General features: G+C 38.1%; 2 protein-coding genes across 3 annotated transcripts in view; one reads left to right on the top strand and one right to left on the bottom strand.

Moving 5' to 3' along the window:
* The window catches only part of LOC107699268 (CD166 antigen homolog), a 64,657-nt gene extending 49,381 nt beyond the window's left edge, over positions 1-15,276 (top strand). Inside the window, exons 5-16 of one of the 2 annotated variants that reach the window (XM_016500473.1) lie at positions 1,853-1,940; positions 3,985-4,158; positions 6,070-6,194; positions 6,322-6,454; positions 8,350-8,462; positions 8,545-8,671; positions 9,092-9,213; positions 10,952-11,081; positions 11,922-11,948; positions 12,247-12,361; positions 12,798-12,922; positions 13,763-15,276. In XM_016500473.1, the coding sequence (XP_016355959.1) occupies positions 1,853-1,940; positions 3,985-4,158; positions 6,070-6,194; positions 6,322-6,454; positions 8,350-8,462; positions 8,545-8,671; positions 9,092-9,213; positions 10,952-11,081; positions 11,922-11,948; positions 12,247-12,361; positions 12,798-12,888 (1,245 nt within the window). In that variant the 3' untranslated portion in view covers positions 12,889-12,922; positions 13,763-15,276. The remainder of the gene's footprint in view (positions 1-1,852; positions 1,941-3,984; positions 4,159-6,069; positions 6,195-6,321; positions 6,455-8,349; positions 8,463-8,544; positions 8,672-9,091; positions 9,214-10,951; positions 11,082-11,921; positions 11,949-12,246; positions 12,362-12,797; positions 12,923-13,762) is intronic. The other variant, XM_016500474.1, reaches the window with a different exon arrangement.
* A 600-nt stretch (positions 15,277-15,876) lies between these two features.
* LOC107699267 (E3 ubiquitin-protein ligase CBL-B-like) overlaps positions 15,877-19,454 on the bottom strand; it is a 71,649-nt gene continuing 68,071 nt past the window's right edge. The window contains exons 14-19 of the mRNA XM_016500471.1: positions 18,965-19,093; positions 18,820-18,884; positions 18,513-18,617; positions 17,642-17,797; positions 17,403-17,525; positions 15,877-17,109 (exon numbers count right to left, since the gene is read on the bottom strand). Of these exons, the coding sequence (XP_016355957.1) occupies positions 16,859-17,109; positions 17,403-17,525; positions 17,642-17,797; positions 18,513-18,617; positions 18,820-18,884; positions 18,965-19,093 (829 nt within the window). The 3' untranslated portion in view covers positions 15,877-16,858. The remainder of the gene's footprint in view (positions 17,110-17,402; positions 17,526-17,641; positions 17,798-18,512; positions 18,618-18,819; positions 18,885-18,964; positions 19,094-19,454) is intronic.

The raw sequence follows: 19,454 nt of genomic DNA, 5'->3' as shown, positions 1-19,454 counted from the left end.
TTTGTGTGTGTGTGTGTGTGTGTGTGTGTGTGTGTGTGTGTGTGAGAATCAAAAACATTAGATGACCAGTGTAGTCTGATTCTCGGGGGGGGGGTAAATAAATAAAATGTCTGTGCGTACCCTCAGATGAAATCCTGCAGGCACCCCTGGGTATATGATATGCACTGATTTAAAGCTGATTTTAAGGCTGCACTGATCTGAAACGTGAATCAGTGTGGTTACTGACTTCATAAAATGTTGTGTAGTTAAAGATTTAAGATTATGTAAGATCATATGTTTTGTCAATAGTATATTATTAAAAATAATGGAATTAAATATATTATAGCATAATCCATAACATATATTATAGATTTTGTTTGTTTAGCATATATTTTTAAATATATTTCTTATATTTTTATTACACTTTTATGTGCCACAGAGATTTGATTGTTAACTAAAACTAAAACTGTAAACATTTTCTTGAAAGCTGAAATAAAATAAGATATTAGATGAAAAACTTAAACATAAAAATTGGCCTTGACAATTAAATTAAATAAGTTTAAAACCAAACTATTAAAATTAATAAAACTAAAATGGAATTAAAAAATAAATTAAAGCTAAAAAAACAAAATGACAAAAGCACACCAAACTACTAAAACGTAAACTAAAATGAAAAAGAAAACTGGAAATATAAAAGTAAAAACTAATACAAAATAATAATAAATGCTATAATAATAGTATATAAATAATAATAAAAATAACTCTGTTTTTCAAGAATGGTTTGAATTGAGTTGTTTTCTCATCATTTGGCAGTGGAATTGCATTTCTTTTTTCCAATTCATTCCCATTACTTGTCTTCCTCAAAATTACTAAAAGAATCAGTAATGAAACAGAATTGTTAAATTGGTTGCTAAAACAATGCGGAAAGCGTGTGTAAATAAATGACCGCTATAAGCAGGCAGAATTCATTCTTCGTGAATCCCCCAGAGAGTCCAGGAAGGAAAGTGCTTAGTCACAGCTGCTCTGTTCCACGGCTCAGAGGAAGCTACAGGCTTCAGGCAGCACTCTGCGCTCAAGAGGTGATGTATCATGGTCCGGCTCCTGAGGAGGGTCCAATGTGTTATCGGAGTTCGGAATCACATTACGGCGATTTTCCCCACTCCATCTCCCCCTCGTTCGTGGTTCCTCTAAATCTTGGATTTCTCACGCCACCCTGAACACCTAAACTCATGCATCATCCCGCTGTCTGCTCTGCTCTCCTGCCATTATTACCCTTCTCTCTTTCTGCTAATTTCTCTATCCCGGGGCAGATAGCTCGTCAGCATGTGATCCTGTCAGCGTGTTATTAATGCAGAGCCTCTTCGGCCTCTGGCTGCGTTTTTACTCAACCAGAGAGAAGGAAAAGGGCGAGAGAAAGAAAGTGAGGAAATGGAAGACCTGTATCACAACTGTAGAGTTAAAACCCCACCCACTTTAGCTCATACAAATGATGTCAGTGTTTATATCAAAGTATCTTCCCTGGGCCACCTCGGGACTTACCCACTACAAGGGCAGCAGCAGTGGGATAAAAATACCTTGAGTACTTGGGTCATGAACCAACATTAGGGAAAGTCCCAAGAAAAGTGTCCCAAAATCACTTGCAAATACACACTTAAATTGTGTTGAATGAAATGACACATCATGTGACAATCTAAGGTGATACTATGTGTCATGAGTCTATAAATAGGTATGTAAGACAGGCGAAACCGAAAGTGTTTGCGTATCGCAGACTTGAACGTCATATAAATTCCCGCTGATGAGAGGTTGTGATATAGTCACTAAAGCAGATGTGCTGTTTTTTTTCTCTGTGTGTATGTGTGTGTTTGCGTGTTAGTTGGGAGAATGTGTAGCGGAGAGTGCCAACCCAGCAGCATATCTCATCTGGATGAAGAACAATCAGCCCCTAGTGGATGACGGCAAAAGTGAGTCCATAACAGTCATTATATGAAAGGAAAAACATTAAATCAAGTGCACTAAACACACAAATCTGATATATATGGCTTTGTAAGCTTAAATATATTGGTTTCAAATCATTTAAAATGTCAAAGAAATATTTTAAATACTTTTTAATTTGTGGCATGATAAATTGTGGGTTAGTTTTTCAATTCTCACTAGACCAAACATATTAATATAAATCATTAATTTTAATCAAATTAATTCCCCCCACATCATTTATTTACCTCAGAATAATGGTGAACTGTCATTTTAAATGACATAATGAACAGGAAGTGACATAATTTGAGCTTTGACAAGCCAAGTTCAAAGGTTCTACTCTTATTTAACATTCAGCATTTTTTTTCTTGCTTGATAAGATTTGTTCATATATCTAGCCCATCAAGTAAAGCAGAATTTTATTTTATTTTTTTTATATATTTAATATTAAAAATATTGTTACTATCTAAATTTATTTGAATATTTTTCAGCTTTTTTAAAGTAAAGTCATATTATTAGCTCCTGAATGCTAATGTCAGGAGTCCAAACCAAATCAAACCCAAAATATCCCAACATATACATTTGTATTCATTTAGTTTCAGATGGCACTATGTTTGTATAAATTCTTGCAGAAATTCTCTTACAATCACTTTTCTGCAATCGAGAAGGCACTTGTTTCATAGAATGACTCAACAAGAATGTGTAATATTTCTGTCAAGTTATTACGATGAATGTTGTGTTTCTACACTGGATGTGTGTGGCATGTTGCGACACAACAGAATTAGATATTGCGCATATTATAAGCATATTGGAGCTGTCTACACTGCAAGCATCCGATATGTTTTCATTGACAGACACCCAGTACCTGTTTTTGACATGCTGCAGAACTACTTCTGCCATTTATTTCCCCATCTGTCTGAAATAAAGAAGATTAATTTACAAAAAGCATGAACTGATTGCTATGAAATTTATTTTACATATTTTTGTTTTCTCAGCTTGTGGTCTTGGACTGACTAGTTTAGTTTCTAAACATGTGTATTAGGGCTGCCACTAATGACTATTTTTATTTCGATTAATATATCGACTAATCTATCGATTAATCGGTTAATCTAAATGATTAATTTTCCTCAAAAAAAAAAAAAATAAATGTTACTTAAGAATATTTTATTAAACTATATTTTATTACATCAAATGAAATCCAAATTTCTATGAAATCCTTTTTTTAAAGCAAAAGTAAAGTGCAACATAGAGTGCAAGAAGCAAGTGTCCATCTCATAGTCCAAATCACTGAAATCAAAGTTCAGTATTATAATGTAAGAATGACATGAAATGGCGCACGTTGCGTTCCCAGATGAATGTTATAATAAACCCAAACTCACAACAACATGCAGAGATGGAGTTTGAGACGCTCCACACATGTAAATGATAACAGTTCCTGTGGAACTACTGTGAACGGAGCTGCTGTGTGACGCATGTACTTAACCTACACGCATGTAAATAATTAAAGCGCATATACTGTATTAGAACTGCATCGCATATAATTATTTAATTAAATCATAGTGTTTGTGAATTCACAATTATGCTTAATTATGATTTTTAAATGGGTTTAATATATCATGCAGCCTTGGGAAACAGTCTAGTAATGTGTTTTATGGATTCTCGTCCGTGAAATGCGCCACTTCCGGTATTTTGCTGGTTAGTCGACACGAGCAAAATGAAGTCGAGGATTTTTAAAAATCGAATAGTCGAATAAAATTGACGAATCGCGACAGCCCTTATGTGTATATGCAGATGGTTATTCTAAAATAGCCCTTTTAATAAAGGAAATAAATAAAACTTACCCCTTTAACTGTTGCTGAAGTCTCAAGCTCACAGCTGATTGGTTAGTGGTTAGAGAACATTCTGACAGTATTGACAGAATCAAGCCGTTGTTACGTGGTTTCAGGCAACTTCCAGTGTCAAGGTGTGACAGTTACTGCGTTTGCCAGCTCTAATAACTGATGTGTCTAAATGTGTGTTTGTGTGTGACTGCAGCTATCATTATCACATCTGCTATTACCAAGGACCCAGCCACAGGTCTGTCCAGAACTTCTTCCCGTCTGCAGTACACAGCTAGCAAAGAGGATGTAGAATCACAATTCATCTGCACGGCAAATCATGTGATGGGCCCCGACCAGGTTTCAGAACCCGAGACCTTCCCAATTCACTGTAAGTAACTTCATTGATGCTAACTACATACTAAACAGTACTTTTCTGACACTACACTCTTAAAAATAAAGGTGCTTCAAAAGGTTCTTCAAGCGATGCCATAGAAGAACCATTTTTAGTTCCACAAAGAACCATTTAGTCAAAGGTTCTTTAAAGAACCATCTCTTTCTTACCTTTTTGTAATCTGAAGAACCTTCTTTCGCCACAAAGAACCTTTTGTCAAACAAAATGGTTCTTCAGATGTTAAAGGTTCTTTATGGAACCATTTAGACAAAAAGGTTCTTCTATGGCATCGTGAAGCACCTTTATTTTTAAGAGTATACTGGGGGTTTTTTTCATGTTTTTCAAGTCTTCTTTGTTCACCAAAGCTGCAGTAATTTGATCAAAATACAGCAAAGCATAATATTCTGAAATATTATTACTATCTAAAATTATTTTTCCATTTTAATATATTTTAATTTGTAATTTATTTCTGTGATGGTAAAGATGAGTTTTAATCAGTCATTACTCCAGTCTTCAATGTCACATAATCGTTCATTTGGTGCTCAAGAAACATTTATTATTATCAGTGTTCAAAACAGATGCTTAATATTCTTGTGGAAACTGTGATACATTTTTTAGGATACTTTGATGAATAGAAAAGAACAGCACATATTTTAAGTAGAAATTTTTGTAAAATAATAAAATTTAATTTTTAATCAATTTAATGTGTCCTTGCTGAAATGCTAAAATAATTAATTTCTTAATCAGCAACAAAACAAATAAATAACAATCTTACTGACCCCAAACTTTTGAATGGTTTGTTTTATCATATTTGTATTATTAATGTATTAATTTAATCAACATTATTATTATTATTATTAAATCAATTACATTATATTTAACAACTTAGCCAGTGTAGCCGAGAGGAATATTACAAGCAATTTATTAGCCAAGAGCCAATGTTATTTATTGTTATTTCGGTCTAAATAAAATCGGTGCATAAGACACTTTCAGATTACCCTAATTGCACTTTGTTTTTGATGCAGCCAGCAAAGACAATGCAACAATAAAAGATGTCTATTTACCTGTATGCATTTACTTACAGTACCAGTATGTGCCAGTATTTTGTCATCTTATAATTTCATGGTACCCAGTCTTTTTATATCATTATATTCAATTCAGGTAAAGTATCAGTTACTGTGCCAGTAGATTCAGGTTACTGTACTTTACATGGCTACTTTTACACAAACCAGCTCCCCCTAGGGGTGGATCTCCCACATTAGCTCAGAGATTAAATCGAAACGGCATTGGGTTGGTAGTCAAGCGCTGGGGCTTTGTCTCTACCTGAGATAATGTTCTGATGTGACACATGCTGTGCCTAGCACCTTGATGCTTTATTTGTTTGATTTTACAGCTGGTTTGAGGGATCCGTGTTCACGGGTGCCTGCATATCTGTGCATCGCCTAGTACATGAAGCCATCTCTTGAATCCTGAACCTTGAATTGAAGGTCTCAGCTGGTAGCCAGGCTCAATTTGATGTTTTTTCTAGGTCTTGTCAGGCATAATGCCAGTAACCAAGTCTGCTGTAGCATCGCTCTCTCTCTCTCTCTCTCTCTCTTTCTTATCTGAATGTTGAGAGGTTTGTTCAGTGCCTCGGGGTGAACATTTGATGTGAAATGCTCTGTGGCTGCTGGGTGAGAACGAGAGACTGCAAATGGTTGTGGAAATGAAGGCGTTTAAGCTCCTTGGGGTCTGCAGAATGGCGCGGTGTCTTAGAGAATGATTTTTTGTTGTTGTTGTTGTTGTTGCTTGCTACATGTTGATATGGAAAGTCACACAGAATTCGTGCAATGACGTGCAATGTCGTCCATCATCCTCAGGCTCTCTTCTGGCCTTTCTAATGTTTGTTTTCTCCTTTTTCTCTTTAAGACCCTACTGAGAAGGTGAGTCTACAGGTTGTTTCTCAGAGTCCCATTAGAGAAGGTGATGATGTGACACTGAAATGCCAGGCGGACGGAAACCCTCCTCCTACCAGCTTCAACTTCAACATTAAGGTGAGAGATTGCCGGCTGTGTCCACAGCAACCACACCAGTCTTTCATCTCCAGGGTCCTGCTGTCTGCCCTGTATCCTTCCCTACAGGTTAATTACACTGTCTTCCTCTCTCTCATGCCTTCTTTAGGGCAAGAAGGTCACAGTGACGGACAAGGATGTCTACACTCTGACTGGCATTACCCGAGCGGACACTGGAGTGTACAAGTGCTCCCTGCTTGACAACGATGTGATGGAGTCCACTCAGATGGTCACCGTGAGCTGTGAGTGGGCGAATGATGCACTCCTCTTCTCTATCTCTCTCTCATTTAAGGGCATCTGCCTAAGGGCGTCTACACACTAGAGAAAGACCTGATGGAGCGTTTGACAGATAAGGAAAAATATATTTGAGATTTTGGAAAGAGACGAGTCAGTTTAAAATCAAGTGGTAATACAGAGAATTGGATTTCCAAATGCATTCTCTGCAGTTCTTTTGGTCATAATTGCAGGTTTCTCAACATTTGGTGATATGACGAAGAATCACTTTCAAAAACTTTTTGCAAATATGGTAGAAATAGTGCAAGAGGCATGCTTTTCCAAATTCCTCTAATACCCCTCCCCACTAATCAAAATAATATAATATTATAATATAATGTAATATAATATAATAATGCATTATCATTTATTCTGAAAACTTTTTTTGGCGATTTGATGTTTCCTATTAATCATGATTGCACATTATGAATATTATATAATAATAAATTATAATATAATACAATATAATATAACATTAAACATTATTCAGAAAACTTTTTTTTGTTTGATATATCTGCCTCCATAAGCCTTTAAAATGCTTAAGTTTGAAGAGATGTAATTCCCCCAATAAGCTGAAATATTTTGACCAGTGGTATAATTTATTTACTCAATCTGGCAACCGACACATGCTTTCTCCATTGAGAAAAAAACACGGTTAACGAGTGATGTTTAGCGATATCTAGTGTGATATTATGCTCAAAGAATCGTCTAATACAGCCAGCCTGTGTTCATTCACAATGTACTGTAGCTTGTGTTGTTCTTTCAGCAATGTGCTGTCCTTCTTGGCAATGAACTGTAATAAATTCAAATCCAAAACATGTATTCTCAACTAAATTACATACACATTTTAGCTAGCCTGCCGCAAATTACCATCTAACCTGTTAGCATACTGTTTGCATTTATGGATCATGAATAAATGCAAATGCATTGAAAGTTCTAACCTTGAAAAACAAAAATCGCAAGCATTTTCTGGGGGAAAAAATCACCTATTCGCTATATTTTAGTTTCGTTTTACCAGTTTTCATAGATGTGGAATGTGTTAATATGAATAAGAAACTCACCAGGGAACCAGAGAAGGAAAAATAAATCACTTAACATTGTACTGAGCTTTTATCATGCTTTTGTAATACCTGATAAAAAATTACCTACCTTTTATTAGATAAATATTTCAGGAAATTACAGCACAGACCCATCAGTTATAGCTACACTTTAGAACATTAAGCATTATTTATTTGATTTTTGGGCTTAAAAGATACAGAGTATAATATCTAACAAACATTAGCTCAACCAAAAAAACATTAGCTGTTGTTTGCGTCAATGTTGCTGTAGAGTCAAGCCTGAATAAACTGACTCCATTGAACAGATGAGCAGTCGGAGTTCACCAAACTTTTCCTTTCCAATTAATTCCTTTCTTTATAGTACGAATTAATGCACAAGCGAAACTTTGATCAAATCTATCTTCAGCAGGATTAGCGAAGGGGGCAGGATAGCAGGAAGACAGCTTAATTAGGAGTTTTTGACTCAGGTTGAGGCTGCTACAGTCTCCAGCTCGCTGATAAGCTCACACACTCTGGCCTTTCAATAATTCTCATTGAGGTGACGCTTCAGTTTGGAGACTCAAATATATTTCACGGCGTCTGTATGGTGCAATTTCAAAGCTGGTGGCATCTCAGCTGTCCATGTGAGGATAGAAAACAATTGCTCAGGTGAGAATAAGGGGGTGCGAGGAGGGCCTTAGCACTCTTTGTTGGCGAAGAAATGTGATGCATTTCAGCCTCTTCAGTGGTTGAAATATTTTTAGGACAGGTGTACAAAAAAGAAGCCTGCAGCAGACTGATACATGCTTTCTGTCTTTCTCTTTCAGTTCTGGATGTAAGCCTCACTCCTACAGGCAAGGTGTTAAAGAGGCTCGGGGAAAAGTTGGAGGTGTCATTGGAAAAGAACGCCTCTACTGAAGCAAAAGTGACATGGAGTAAGGTAAGAGATAGCAGGGAATCTAACAGATCTGGGTTAGGTTCATTTAGTCATGCTAAACAAACAACTCTTTCAATTTCTCCAGGATAACCGTAAACTAGACGAACTGCCCGACTTCTCTAAGTTGACGTATAGTGACGCAGGCCTGTATGTGTGTGACGTGTCCATTGAAGGAATCAAACGCAGTTTGTCCTTCGAACTTACTGTAGAAGGTAGGACTTATTATACACACTTTTAATATTGTAACATTTTATTAATCATTTGTATTAGTAGGATTTTATTCATATATGTGTTTGTGAATATCTACACACACACACTTTATACTTTTTAATTTTATATACATTTATATATATATACATACTTCAACTTTGTATTCATTATTTATCAATTGTTTTTTGTGTATTGATATATTTACTTATTTTAACATTTATGTTAAAAATAAATGCATGTATATATATATATATATACATATGAATAAAAATATTTAAAAAAAAAACTTATTTATAACATGTTAAAAATAAGTATATATTAATATAGAGAGTATACAAAGTAATATACCGTATATAATGCATATATGTGTGTGTGTGTGTGTGTATATATACTGTATGAAAGCATAAATTTATTATCTCCAGGTGGTCCCAAAATTATGAGTCTAACAAAGCGTCGCAGCAACGATGGCAAACATAAAATCTTGACGTGTGAGGCAGAAGGTTCACCTAAACCTGACGTGCAGTGGAGTGTCAATGGAACTAACGTGAGTCACTACCACTGTCAGACTGAATATAGATCTGAATCTGATCTGAATTGTTCAACATGTTTTAGACATTACTGTTCTCCCAAAAGAACCTTGCATCTTGTACGTTTTTATGTGAGAAGGAAAGATGCCCAGATATTTCACTCAGTTCTGGTCTAGACAAGATGAAAGGTGCACAGGTGTTTGAAGTCGCAGGTTGTCAGCACCCAGAAGGGAAGAGCCAACTTTCAATTTATGTTGAAAAGGGAACAGTTGTCCTGGGACTGAAATGTCTGGAATCACACACAAATAATTATTATTCGTCCCGCGTTCCACAGACTGACGGCTCTGGTATTTTGTTGCGAGCGACTTTGCCTTTGTTTCTGGATTTTTTATGACAAGAAGCGAATTTCCACAAAGGCACGTCTCGCCACCCTCCCAAACACATCTGAGGGGAGGTGATGACTATCCTTGAGTTTGCCTCCCTGTTTCCACTTATGAGACTACAGCCAGGACAGGAAAACGGGACAATGAGGACAGGGATGCCAAAGCAGGACACCGAAAACTAGCCTGTGTTTGTTACCCCAGATATCCCAGACATAGTGTGTGTGTCCCATGAGTCACAATGTTTGGGTTTTGATACAGAGGAGTCTGACCGGCACTTGTCTTTCTCTATCAGTGTCATAGTACCACAGGCTCACCGCGATGCAAACACTCACACAGTTAGCTATTTCTGCTTCTCAGTGTCTGGCCAGTCTCGGTGGATGCATTTCAAATAAATGAGTTTAGATTTGGTGTTTTGTGTTGGTCTGCTTCCAGCAGGGTTGTAAAGTCACAACCTGTACTGTAGCCTACTCTGCCTTGTGTAAAATCCAAGACATGCGATCTAGTCTTCCTAGTGCTGTAAGCATACAACCATTTGTTACACGCTTAATTACACACTTCCCCATCTTTTAATTTCAGTCATACCTCAATTTTGAATAATATGTAGTTATGTTTTACTGTGAAAACATGGATAATGGCTGCTGAAAATTCAGCTTTGCCATCATAGGAATAAATTACATTTTTAAATACATAAAAATGGAAGACAGTTATTTCAAACAGTTATAATATTGCACAATATTACTGCTTTTACTGTACTTTTTATCAAATAAAGGCAGTCTTGGTGGGCATAATCTGAGGCTTCTTTCATTAACAAAAAACTTGTGTTTATAATATGAATATCATTAAATACATTATGTACTATATATACTATTAATTTTGACTTAATTGTGTCTTAATGGCTGCTTATTTCTGGTATATTTTGCTGTGTGATCCTGTGGATCGCAGCGCTGGTGTCAGTAGCTAACTCACACTGCGCTCTGTGATGGGTTCAGCGCTCACTGTCTGCCTTAATGACATGGATATTGAAGAGTGTTTGTGATGGAGACTAATTTAATGGCTGTGATTACAGACACGAATTGCACTCGTGATTCCCGACCCTGAGGGTGTGTGTGAGAGAGTGTGAGAGTGAGACTTTCCATTAGCGCTGGGTGTGGTGCAGACTACATGATAATAAATGAGCTGAGGATCATTAGCGCCCTCTAGTGGTGAGGTGTATTAAATAGCGCATTAAGCAAAGAGGTCCGATAATGGAACTAACTTAGTTCTTGCTTGTTTGTATTTTTGCATATATATATATAAAATGAAAACGGTTAAAAAAGTTAATATTCTGGTTATAAAAAGTAATAAAAAAAAAACTGGAATTGTTGTCCTGCAGGATGAAACATCATATTTCAACGGGAAGGCCACATACAAACTGACCGTAGTGCCCAGCAAGAACCTCACCGTCAGCTGCCACGTGACCAATAAACTCGGCTACGACTCGAGGGACATCAGCGTGTTTTCTCGTAAGTAACTCACTGAACGCGCTGAAGGGGTTTCCAGCTGTGAGGACCGCTTAGCTTACTAACCACTCAATCGCCCTCTTTAAAAAGGCTCATATTATAGGGCTGTCAAGAACATATTTAAATTAAAAAGAACCATTAGCCTACATATTTGACATGGTTAATAACAAGTGGTTTGAGATCGGACACAAACACTGAGATTGCCTGTTTATTTGATCAACAGAAATAGGTGAAACATACTATATAGTATTGTAATGATGATAGAATCAGGATTATTGATGTATATTTTGCTTTTTGTCTCATTTTACGTGTTTTTAATGGCACAAATAACAGTAGTTTGACAGCCCTGATAAGTATGCCACATCTAACATCTCTTATATGTGCATGTGAAGAGATTGGTAAAGCTAGCATGTTTCACAGTTTTGCCTGATGCACCATTCAAATGCAGGGTGATTTAGTGGCCTTTTACTGTTAGTATTATTAGTGTCCTGGTGTGAACACTGGAAAGACAGGGCTTGCTGCTCTCTCTCGGGTCATGTTGTTCACTCACAGGGCATGAGGCGCTCTCTTTCTTGTTTCTGGCTTTGGCTCGGGTTTTGTTTGTCTATGTCAGGGTGCTTGGACTGCTGTCCCTTTTCCTTCTCCTCTCTTTCCGACCGCTATCGCATGCTTGTGGTCATCTTCCTTACTAAAATCTGATTGGACAGTACTTACTTCTGATTTGAATTGGTTTTGCATCTAAACCACAGCTGGGTGGTGGCTTTTTCTCACCAAATGTGTCATAAATGCCAGTTTGGTTTCATTTTGCACCCAAAGTTAATTTGATTTTATATCTGATTTCAGTATTTGAGGAGCACAAGTCCAAACCAGGTAAGATCATCTGATTTCATTCACTTGAATCTCACTTAAAATGAAGTAGAAGTTAAGATCATGAGTCGGAGGGTGTCAAGCATCCTGACATCATGCAAACTTTGTGCCTTCACGTGTTTTAATTGGTTCTTTTAGTTGTCGTACCTGAAAAATGTCATCTTGAAATAATCCCAGCTTTAATTTTTCTCAAGTAGCAGGATTCTGTCAATCATTTTTAATTTTCCAGGATTGCCTTTCCCTATCAAGAGTCATAACGCTTTAGAAAAATTCATAGTGTTTATCTGTCCATCGCATTTAGAAAAAAACGAACACGGCGCAGAGCAGGCCAAAGTGATTGTGGGTGTCGTGGTTGGTCTCTTTCTAGCTGCTGCTTTGGTGGGACTCATCTACTGGCTCTATATCAAGAAAACAAGGTAAGACGCAACATGACATCGCACAGATAAGTTGAGTATGAAAAAGCAGAGTATTGTCACGGAACGGGATGTGTGGAGGCAGGCAGGACGACGAGGACAACAAGAATTCCACTCGAGTGTGTGTGTTTCACCTACCTGTACCTGCCTTGTTGTGTCTACATTAAAAGTGAGTAGTGGAATTCTTGTTGTCCTCGTCGTCCTGCCTGCCTCCACACATCCGTTTCCGTGACAAGTATATTTCATCGCCTACGTTTAAATTACAACCTGTTCGGAAGAAGTACTTATGATTGCAGTAGAAGTCATAGTACCTGCTGTTATACATCATCATGATTTGTTCAGATTGATATGAGAAGCGAGCGAGCCAGAAATAGTCTAGCCGCAAGAGCCCAGTTTGAAATGTGCTGAAAGATTAATCAAGGTAAAATTGTCCTGTTAGACAAGGCACCTGGAAGACCGGAGAGAAGGAGACAGGCACTTCAGAGGAGAGTAAGAAACTGGAGGAGAACAATCATAAAGCAGATGTCTAAAAGAGAAGAGAGCCGTCAAAAAAGAACGAAGAAGGTGAGGATATTTTCTCTTGCAGTTTTACAATTTCAAAGCTATGGACAGGGCTGAAAATTCACACCTGCCAAAACTGGGTGATGGGTGATGCATCATCATTTTGTTTGTACATATTTTATTCATACATACACGCACACGCACACGCACACGCACACACACACACACATATATATATATATATATTAAATATGCATGTATAAATAATTGTTTTAAAAAAGTATTAACATTAAATAAAAAAATCTATATAAATATAAAAATTCTATGTAAATTCTAATGTAAAAAACTTTATGGTCATTAATGTATGGAAATAATTAGTCTAATTATTATTATTATTTTAATATTAGTCACAAATATTGCAGGTTATCGTTACTTACAGTATCTTATACAAGGTAAGCCAGTTTCCACTTCTCACAAATAGGCTTTCTGATACTCGTGTTCTCATTTTGGTGGCTTAATGTGAGGAATCTTTCATTTATACCACCAAATGGAGAACTCGGAAAAGACTGGTACATTTTACACTGAAGTAAAAGACGTTAAAATGGAGTCACACGTGAGTCACGACAGATGTTTTCTTTAGAAGACAGTTGTGCATGTCTTTCATCTGAATCACACACATCACTTACATCAGCGAGGTGTTAGACTATCTTTAGTACAATGTGATGTAAACATTGTAGTATATTACAGTAGCTAATAAAGGTACCAGCCAACTGGTGAGTAACTTGTATTTGGCTTTGAATTAAGTGCAATATTGAGCACGCCAACTCAATATTTTGATATCAGGCTATTCTTTTCTTCTCATTTTTTCTAATCACATTCATTGCTTTTGTTTGTGTGCGCCAGGTATGAACCAGGAAAGAGGCCTTGTCACACTGAATGTGCAGTACTACACACGTCAATCATCTAATTCCAGACATCTGATTGGACGGCGACGCCTCCTTCAGGCTACTCGTGTGCGTCACGCATCACAGAATGTTTCCAGAATATTTCCTACTCCCAATGAACTATTTACTAAAAAAAACAAAGAAAAAAAGAAAATCCCCCACCACGATACAAAAGTGTAAAAGAGAAAACCACTTGTGTTGTAAATTTAGTCTGCACTGAGGACTGCATTTACTTTTGATCGATTCTGACTTTTTCTTTTTGTGTTCCCAGTGAATGTTCTTCATTGCTGATGTGGTGGGCACAGCTGTTTTGTTTCCCCTCTAGTTAAAAAAAAAATGTAAATTCGCTGTATACTTTTTAGGCCTGTGTAAATAAGGGGAGTACGTTCACTCTGCTTAACATTTGGATTATTGGGAAAAAAAAAAAAAAAAAAAGATTATGGATTTTGGAATTACATATTGATATTGCACAGTCCCTCATCGAAAAGTCCTAAGATCGCGGTCGGATGCTGGAAGAACGATGACTTCACTGCTGTTACACCTCTGTTTGCTCATGTTTTATTTATTGGTACCTCTTTATGTCACTGCCCTGAGACATTCATGTTATTTCCTCTAGTTCGAAGTGGCTAAGTAGTGAAAACGGGTTTAGAAATTTAGCATAGCATAGGGAAATATCCTGCTACACCCAGTGGCCTTCAGGTTGCACTGCATGATGTCATAGTTGTAGGGCTCGGAACTCAACAGAACACGGCCCGCTAGAGTTTAACGTAGCGACATAGACGTGAATTGCATATAGTATAAACAAGCAAACATCCGCTCTCTGTATCAGACTGGGTGGAAGCGACCTTGCATGCAGAGCCTTTATTGTTTTTGGTAGGAAGTAAATATGAAAGAAAAGACCCATTATTCTGCCTTAACAGAAAGAGTCAGTATTGGAAGGCAAACCTCAGTATGTTAATGTGAAACCTCACTGTATAGCCTTTCGGTTTTGTACTTCCCTCGGACTACAAAAACTGCATCTTTTTTGTTTTTACATATTTTCTGTATCTACAATGTTTGTCAGGTTCATGTCCGACACTGTAGTCTTTAAGGATGGGTTGAAGCATTTTTCCGTTCATCATGGTCTGAAGAAGCTGTAAATATGTTTGAATGTCTTGCTTGTGTTTGGCTATTTATAATGTGTGAGAAATGCAAGTTTAGCTGTGCTTCTGCTTAGTCACTAAAGAGACCCTTTTTATTTAAAATATAATCTCACTTTGTCAAGGACATTTAGAAGAAATTTAGCTTTCACTTTTTGTTTCGTCTCCAAAAACGAGTGTTTTGAATGTTCATGTTTAGTGTAACCGTCTCGCATATTTTGAACCATCAGGTCAGCAGTGAAACCAAAGAGGGTAACCGCAAAAGAAGGCCATAAAGTATTGTAAATACTGACTTTTGTTTTTGTACTTTTGTTGACAATAAAAGTGTACATTTCGAAAAAAAAGTTTTTTGTTTTTTTCTTCACGCAGTGATTTCAAAAACAAACACGTAGCAGATGTTAATACTGGCTTTTATAAAATGTGTTTTTTTGCGCCACAATAACACATCACGGGTTACCAACATTACTGAAAGAAGAAAATAATCTCCAAGAAAACTTTTAACAAAGTATAAATTAATTGCACACATCACTGGTTTTAAATGATCCACAAACTAAAATCTCTCGTAAAAAGAAGAGGAGAAATGAACAGAAACCGTTCCCCTTGTGAACCTGTCGAAGGCCACGTCCTCTTCCGCTGGAGGGTCCACTTAGTTCTCAGACTTTCAAGTGTAAGATGGAGAGCGAGGCCAGTGCAAAAATGAAGTTTCAAGTTCCAGAGAAAACCTTATAGGGAGGAATGACAAACAGCCAATGAGGGGGAAAAAATAGAGAGTCAAAAGCGGCCCAGCTTCCATTCCCAAAAGGCCTTGAATGAAGTGGTCGCTGGAGTTTTCTTCAGTTTGTGGCCATCACTATTACGTCAAATTCAATTTGACACCATTAAAATGACATCAAATTCAATTTGACACCATTAAAATGACTCGCAGATGATATTCTGCGTGTTTTTGGTTTGTTTGCCAGGCGCTTATACAAACGGTGCATGTCCAGTTCTTATCTTTTGCATATCTCGTCAGTGCAAGTGGGCTGAGGGGAACCGAAAGGGAAGGGGAAAGTTTTGGTGGCTTCCTCCTGTACTGCACTAATTTTAAAATAAATAAGGAACCAATGCATTCAAAGGGGACATTTGGGTTAGTTTTATTCACGAGTTGACAGGCCCTATTTACAGAAGATGAGACAGCCATATTAGCCCTTGCTTGCGAACGCTGGAATGCACGCAGTTGTCAAAGGCATCCGTTAAGAGTTGATAAAGAGCAGCTAAACTGAAAAAGCTGACAGAAAAGAGAACTGTGAACTTGATATTCGAAGTCCGTCTCTTTTTCTGCCTCAAACGATCTGGTTTGTCGTGTTCACGTCGAATTAATACGATAAAAAAAGTAACGGTCACACCGAGAGCCATTGCTGTAAAATTCATGATACCCGAGAGGCGAGGAAGGAGCGGCTGGACGTGTGTAATACGTGTGTGTGCGGCAGCAGCAGTGGCAGGAAAGGCATGAACAACCTGCAGACACTGGCAACAAAAACAGAAGCACTCAGAGCTGCTCTCATTTCAGTCCAGAAAATTTGAGAGAAATACAAACGTCACTACTTTGAAGGATGCAGCAAATCCAGCTTAAATTGTGGATGGACTCCTCCAAATATGAAAAATTCAATTTCAGTTCCTCTCTTGAACAGCCCGAGCTGAAATGACGATGACCTGAGTGCTGCAGATAAGCCATGTCACTGTAAACACAAGGCTTTTTTTTTTTTCCACAGGATCCCATTGTTACAAACGCACCCCTCCATTAGGCTCCTTTTGGCGAAAAAGCACATGTTTTCGTCTCGTTTGCAGTATGTGCTAAACGAAACCAAGCGGAAGTCAGCCTGCGGTTTGTACGCTTCGAGACAGTCGTAGTTAGTTTGAAATCATTTTGACACGGGCTACAGGCCCTGCCTGGGGGCAACTAGCGCAAACTCCCGCAAAATGTTCCGTGCCACGTCCACTTTGTTCTGCGCGATCATCAGTGCTCGTTTTACGTCTTCAAACGAGTAGCCCTCCCCCATAAGCTTGGCGATCTTGGCGTCGACGTTCTCCCGGGACGATTCGTGCAGTCTTCTGTGGATGTCTGGTGGGATGATCCTGGGAAGTGGCTTTGGAGGTCTCTCAGGTGCCCTGAAGCAATCTCCGGCCACTGTAAACAGGAAACAAAGAGCGTTTAGTCAAAATGGGCCATTGAGAGTGGATGGTAGCAGGCTGACTAAAAAGACTCTGAACACATTAAAAACCCATTACAGGCTAATAATTAATAATTAATTGAGCGCATTCATCTTGATGGCTAATGGCTTCATTTAATAAACCTGCATGGCTATTATGTATTCAGAACAACACACTGTGCTCACAGCTGTTTTATCAGGATATTACGTGTATATTTTTGGCTCATTCTATTTTCATTCACTTGGCTCATTCACTTTTTCAACTTAGTACCTGAGGTTGGTGGCAGTTGATCGTAGTCTTGCGGAGCCCTGAATGGCTTCTTCATGTTGTCTCCTGTTAGTCTCCGCACAGGGGGACTGGGAGCCGAGTTATTCAATGCGTCTATGAAAGTGTCTGTGAATCACACCAATGATTAGACACCAATTTAACCCAAATAAAGCAGGATTTGTTATTTATACTACATTAATAGTGTATACTACATTAGTAGTGATATGTGGGATCGGCCTCACCAGGGCTGAGCAGGAAGTGATCGTGTCCAGACGAAGGGCGGGCAGGTCTGGGGTAGGGTGAGGAGGAGGAGGGTTCTGTGAAACTGTTCCTGATGGGGGGAGGGGGAGGAGGCTCGGACGGAGGAAGAGAGTTGAACGGGTCTTCCATTGGAGATGCTAGGAGAACAGAGAGAGAGAGAGAGAGAGAGAGAGAGGGAGAGAGAGAGAGACATTGAGTCTTTCTACGTGCCTCAGCAATCCCTCCTCTTACCAACAGATGGAGCTAAAATATCATTCAGGCATGAAATGTTTACTCAATTGCTATGACACATTTTATGAAAACACAGGACACACTGGTCATACCCATTTGTACAAACATAAAAAGTTTTTAATACTACTGTTTCTGAACTGGTGTAATTTACTAAATTAACAGATTTGCAACTCAGAAATAAAAGCTTATATACAACTATACAACTAACAGCATTAATTTTTGTGTCAAAGCAATTGAGAAAAAGTGTAATATTTTACCTTAAAGTTTATGAAGGTGGTATGATTATGAATTAAACTGAAAGGCAATTCAATATACTCAAGAATCAAATATTTATCAAAGATTTATGGAAGTGAAGGTGAACAAAGGGAAAATACGAATTAATCTTAAGTGTCAGAAAAGAGGCACAGCACAAACACACCTTATGCACGTCATACAGCTCTTAATTTATGATAATAATAAGATTTAGCGACTCAATAATGAATAATGACTGCATTGTAGTTTGCAGCTCATTTTGTGTAAACTAGTGCAATAGTAAATGCAAAACACAAAGCAACAAATCAAATAAACAGCAATGAACTAATTAGGCAGCCAATCAGATTGAGGCGCTGTGCCATTGGCTACCTTGAGGGGGCAGTAGAATGTCGTAGTCTGAGGGTGTCCTGTTGTTGAGGAGGCACTGTGTGGTGTGAGCCACACCCGAAATCAACGAACCAGAGTCAAACCCACCTGAGGGACACAACACAGTTAACTGGCCTCTGAGATTTCAACCACCATTGGCTGCCACATAAAACAATGTATACTTTAGTCCCTGACGCTACAAACACACACAAACTCCCACAGTCACACTAAAAGATGGTCATACAAAAAGTGAAGATGACAGATGAAAGACGGTGTGTGTCTATATGTGTACAAGTGTGTGTTCTCTCACCATGCTCTGGAGGTTTATGTTTCTTTATGTCTGTTGAGAGATCCGACGAGCCATTTTCTAAAGCCCTTTATGGAGAGAAAACACATGTAAATATGGGTGGCACATTAAAACAGTCATTGTTTCACTATCATGTGTGTGTGTTTACCTGTTGGGGATGCGGAAGGGGATGCAGATGGGAGGTTGTGTGATGCAGACAGGATGTGATGAGGGAATCTGATACTCGTCCTCCACTCTGTCCGTCAGACTCCGGTGGCTTGTGAAGGGGTTGGTGTGTCTGTAGATCACAAAAAACACATTTCACAACACGTAAAGGAACAAATGACACCACAGAATCAGAACCACCCAATCCCATGATGCTTCAGGCATCAGATCGGCCACAGATGGGGTTCTCCGACCACAGTGACACCATTCAGCCCTACATAGCATGTTGCTATGCGGTCAGTAACGGGTTCAGATTGTTTTTAGCATGTTGTTATGCAGATGGTATAAGGGATTAGAGTTTTTTTTAATTCTATGATATTCTAGTCTTTATATAGACTTGTTTTCCCTTTCAGTCCAAGTCTGTTGGAGTTTTTTGCCTGTTTTAGCATAAATCTGATGGCTTAGAACAGTAAAAGCAGATCTTTGCTCAACAA

The sequence above is a fragment of the Sinocyclocheilus anshuiensis genome, unplaced genomic scaffold, assembly GCF_001515605.1.
Source record: "Sinocyclocheilus anshuiensis isolate Anshui unplaced genomic scaffold, SAMN03320099.WGS_v1.1 scaffold334, whole genome shotgun sequence".
Classification (NCBI taxonomy): domain Eukaryota; kingdom Metazoa; phylum Chordata; class Actinopteri; order Cypriniformes; family Cyprinidae; genus Sinocyclocheilus; species Sinocyclocheilus anshuiensis.
Note: the sequence above shows the minus strand (reverse complement) of the source record. Positions and strands in the feature narration are given on the sequence as shown.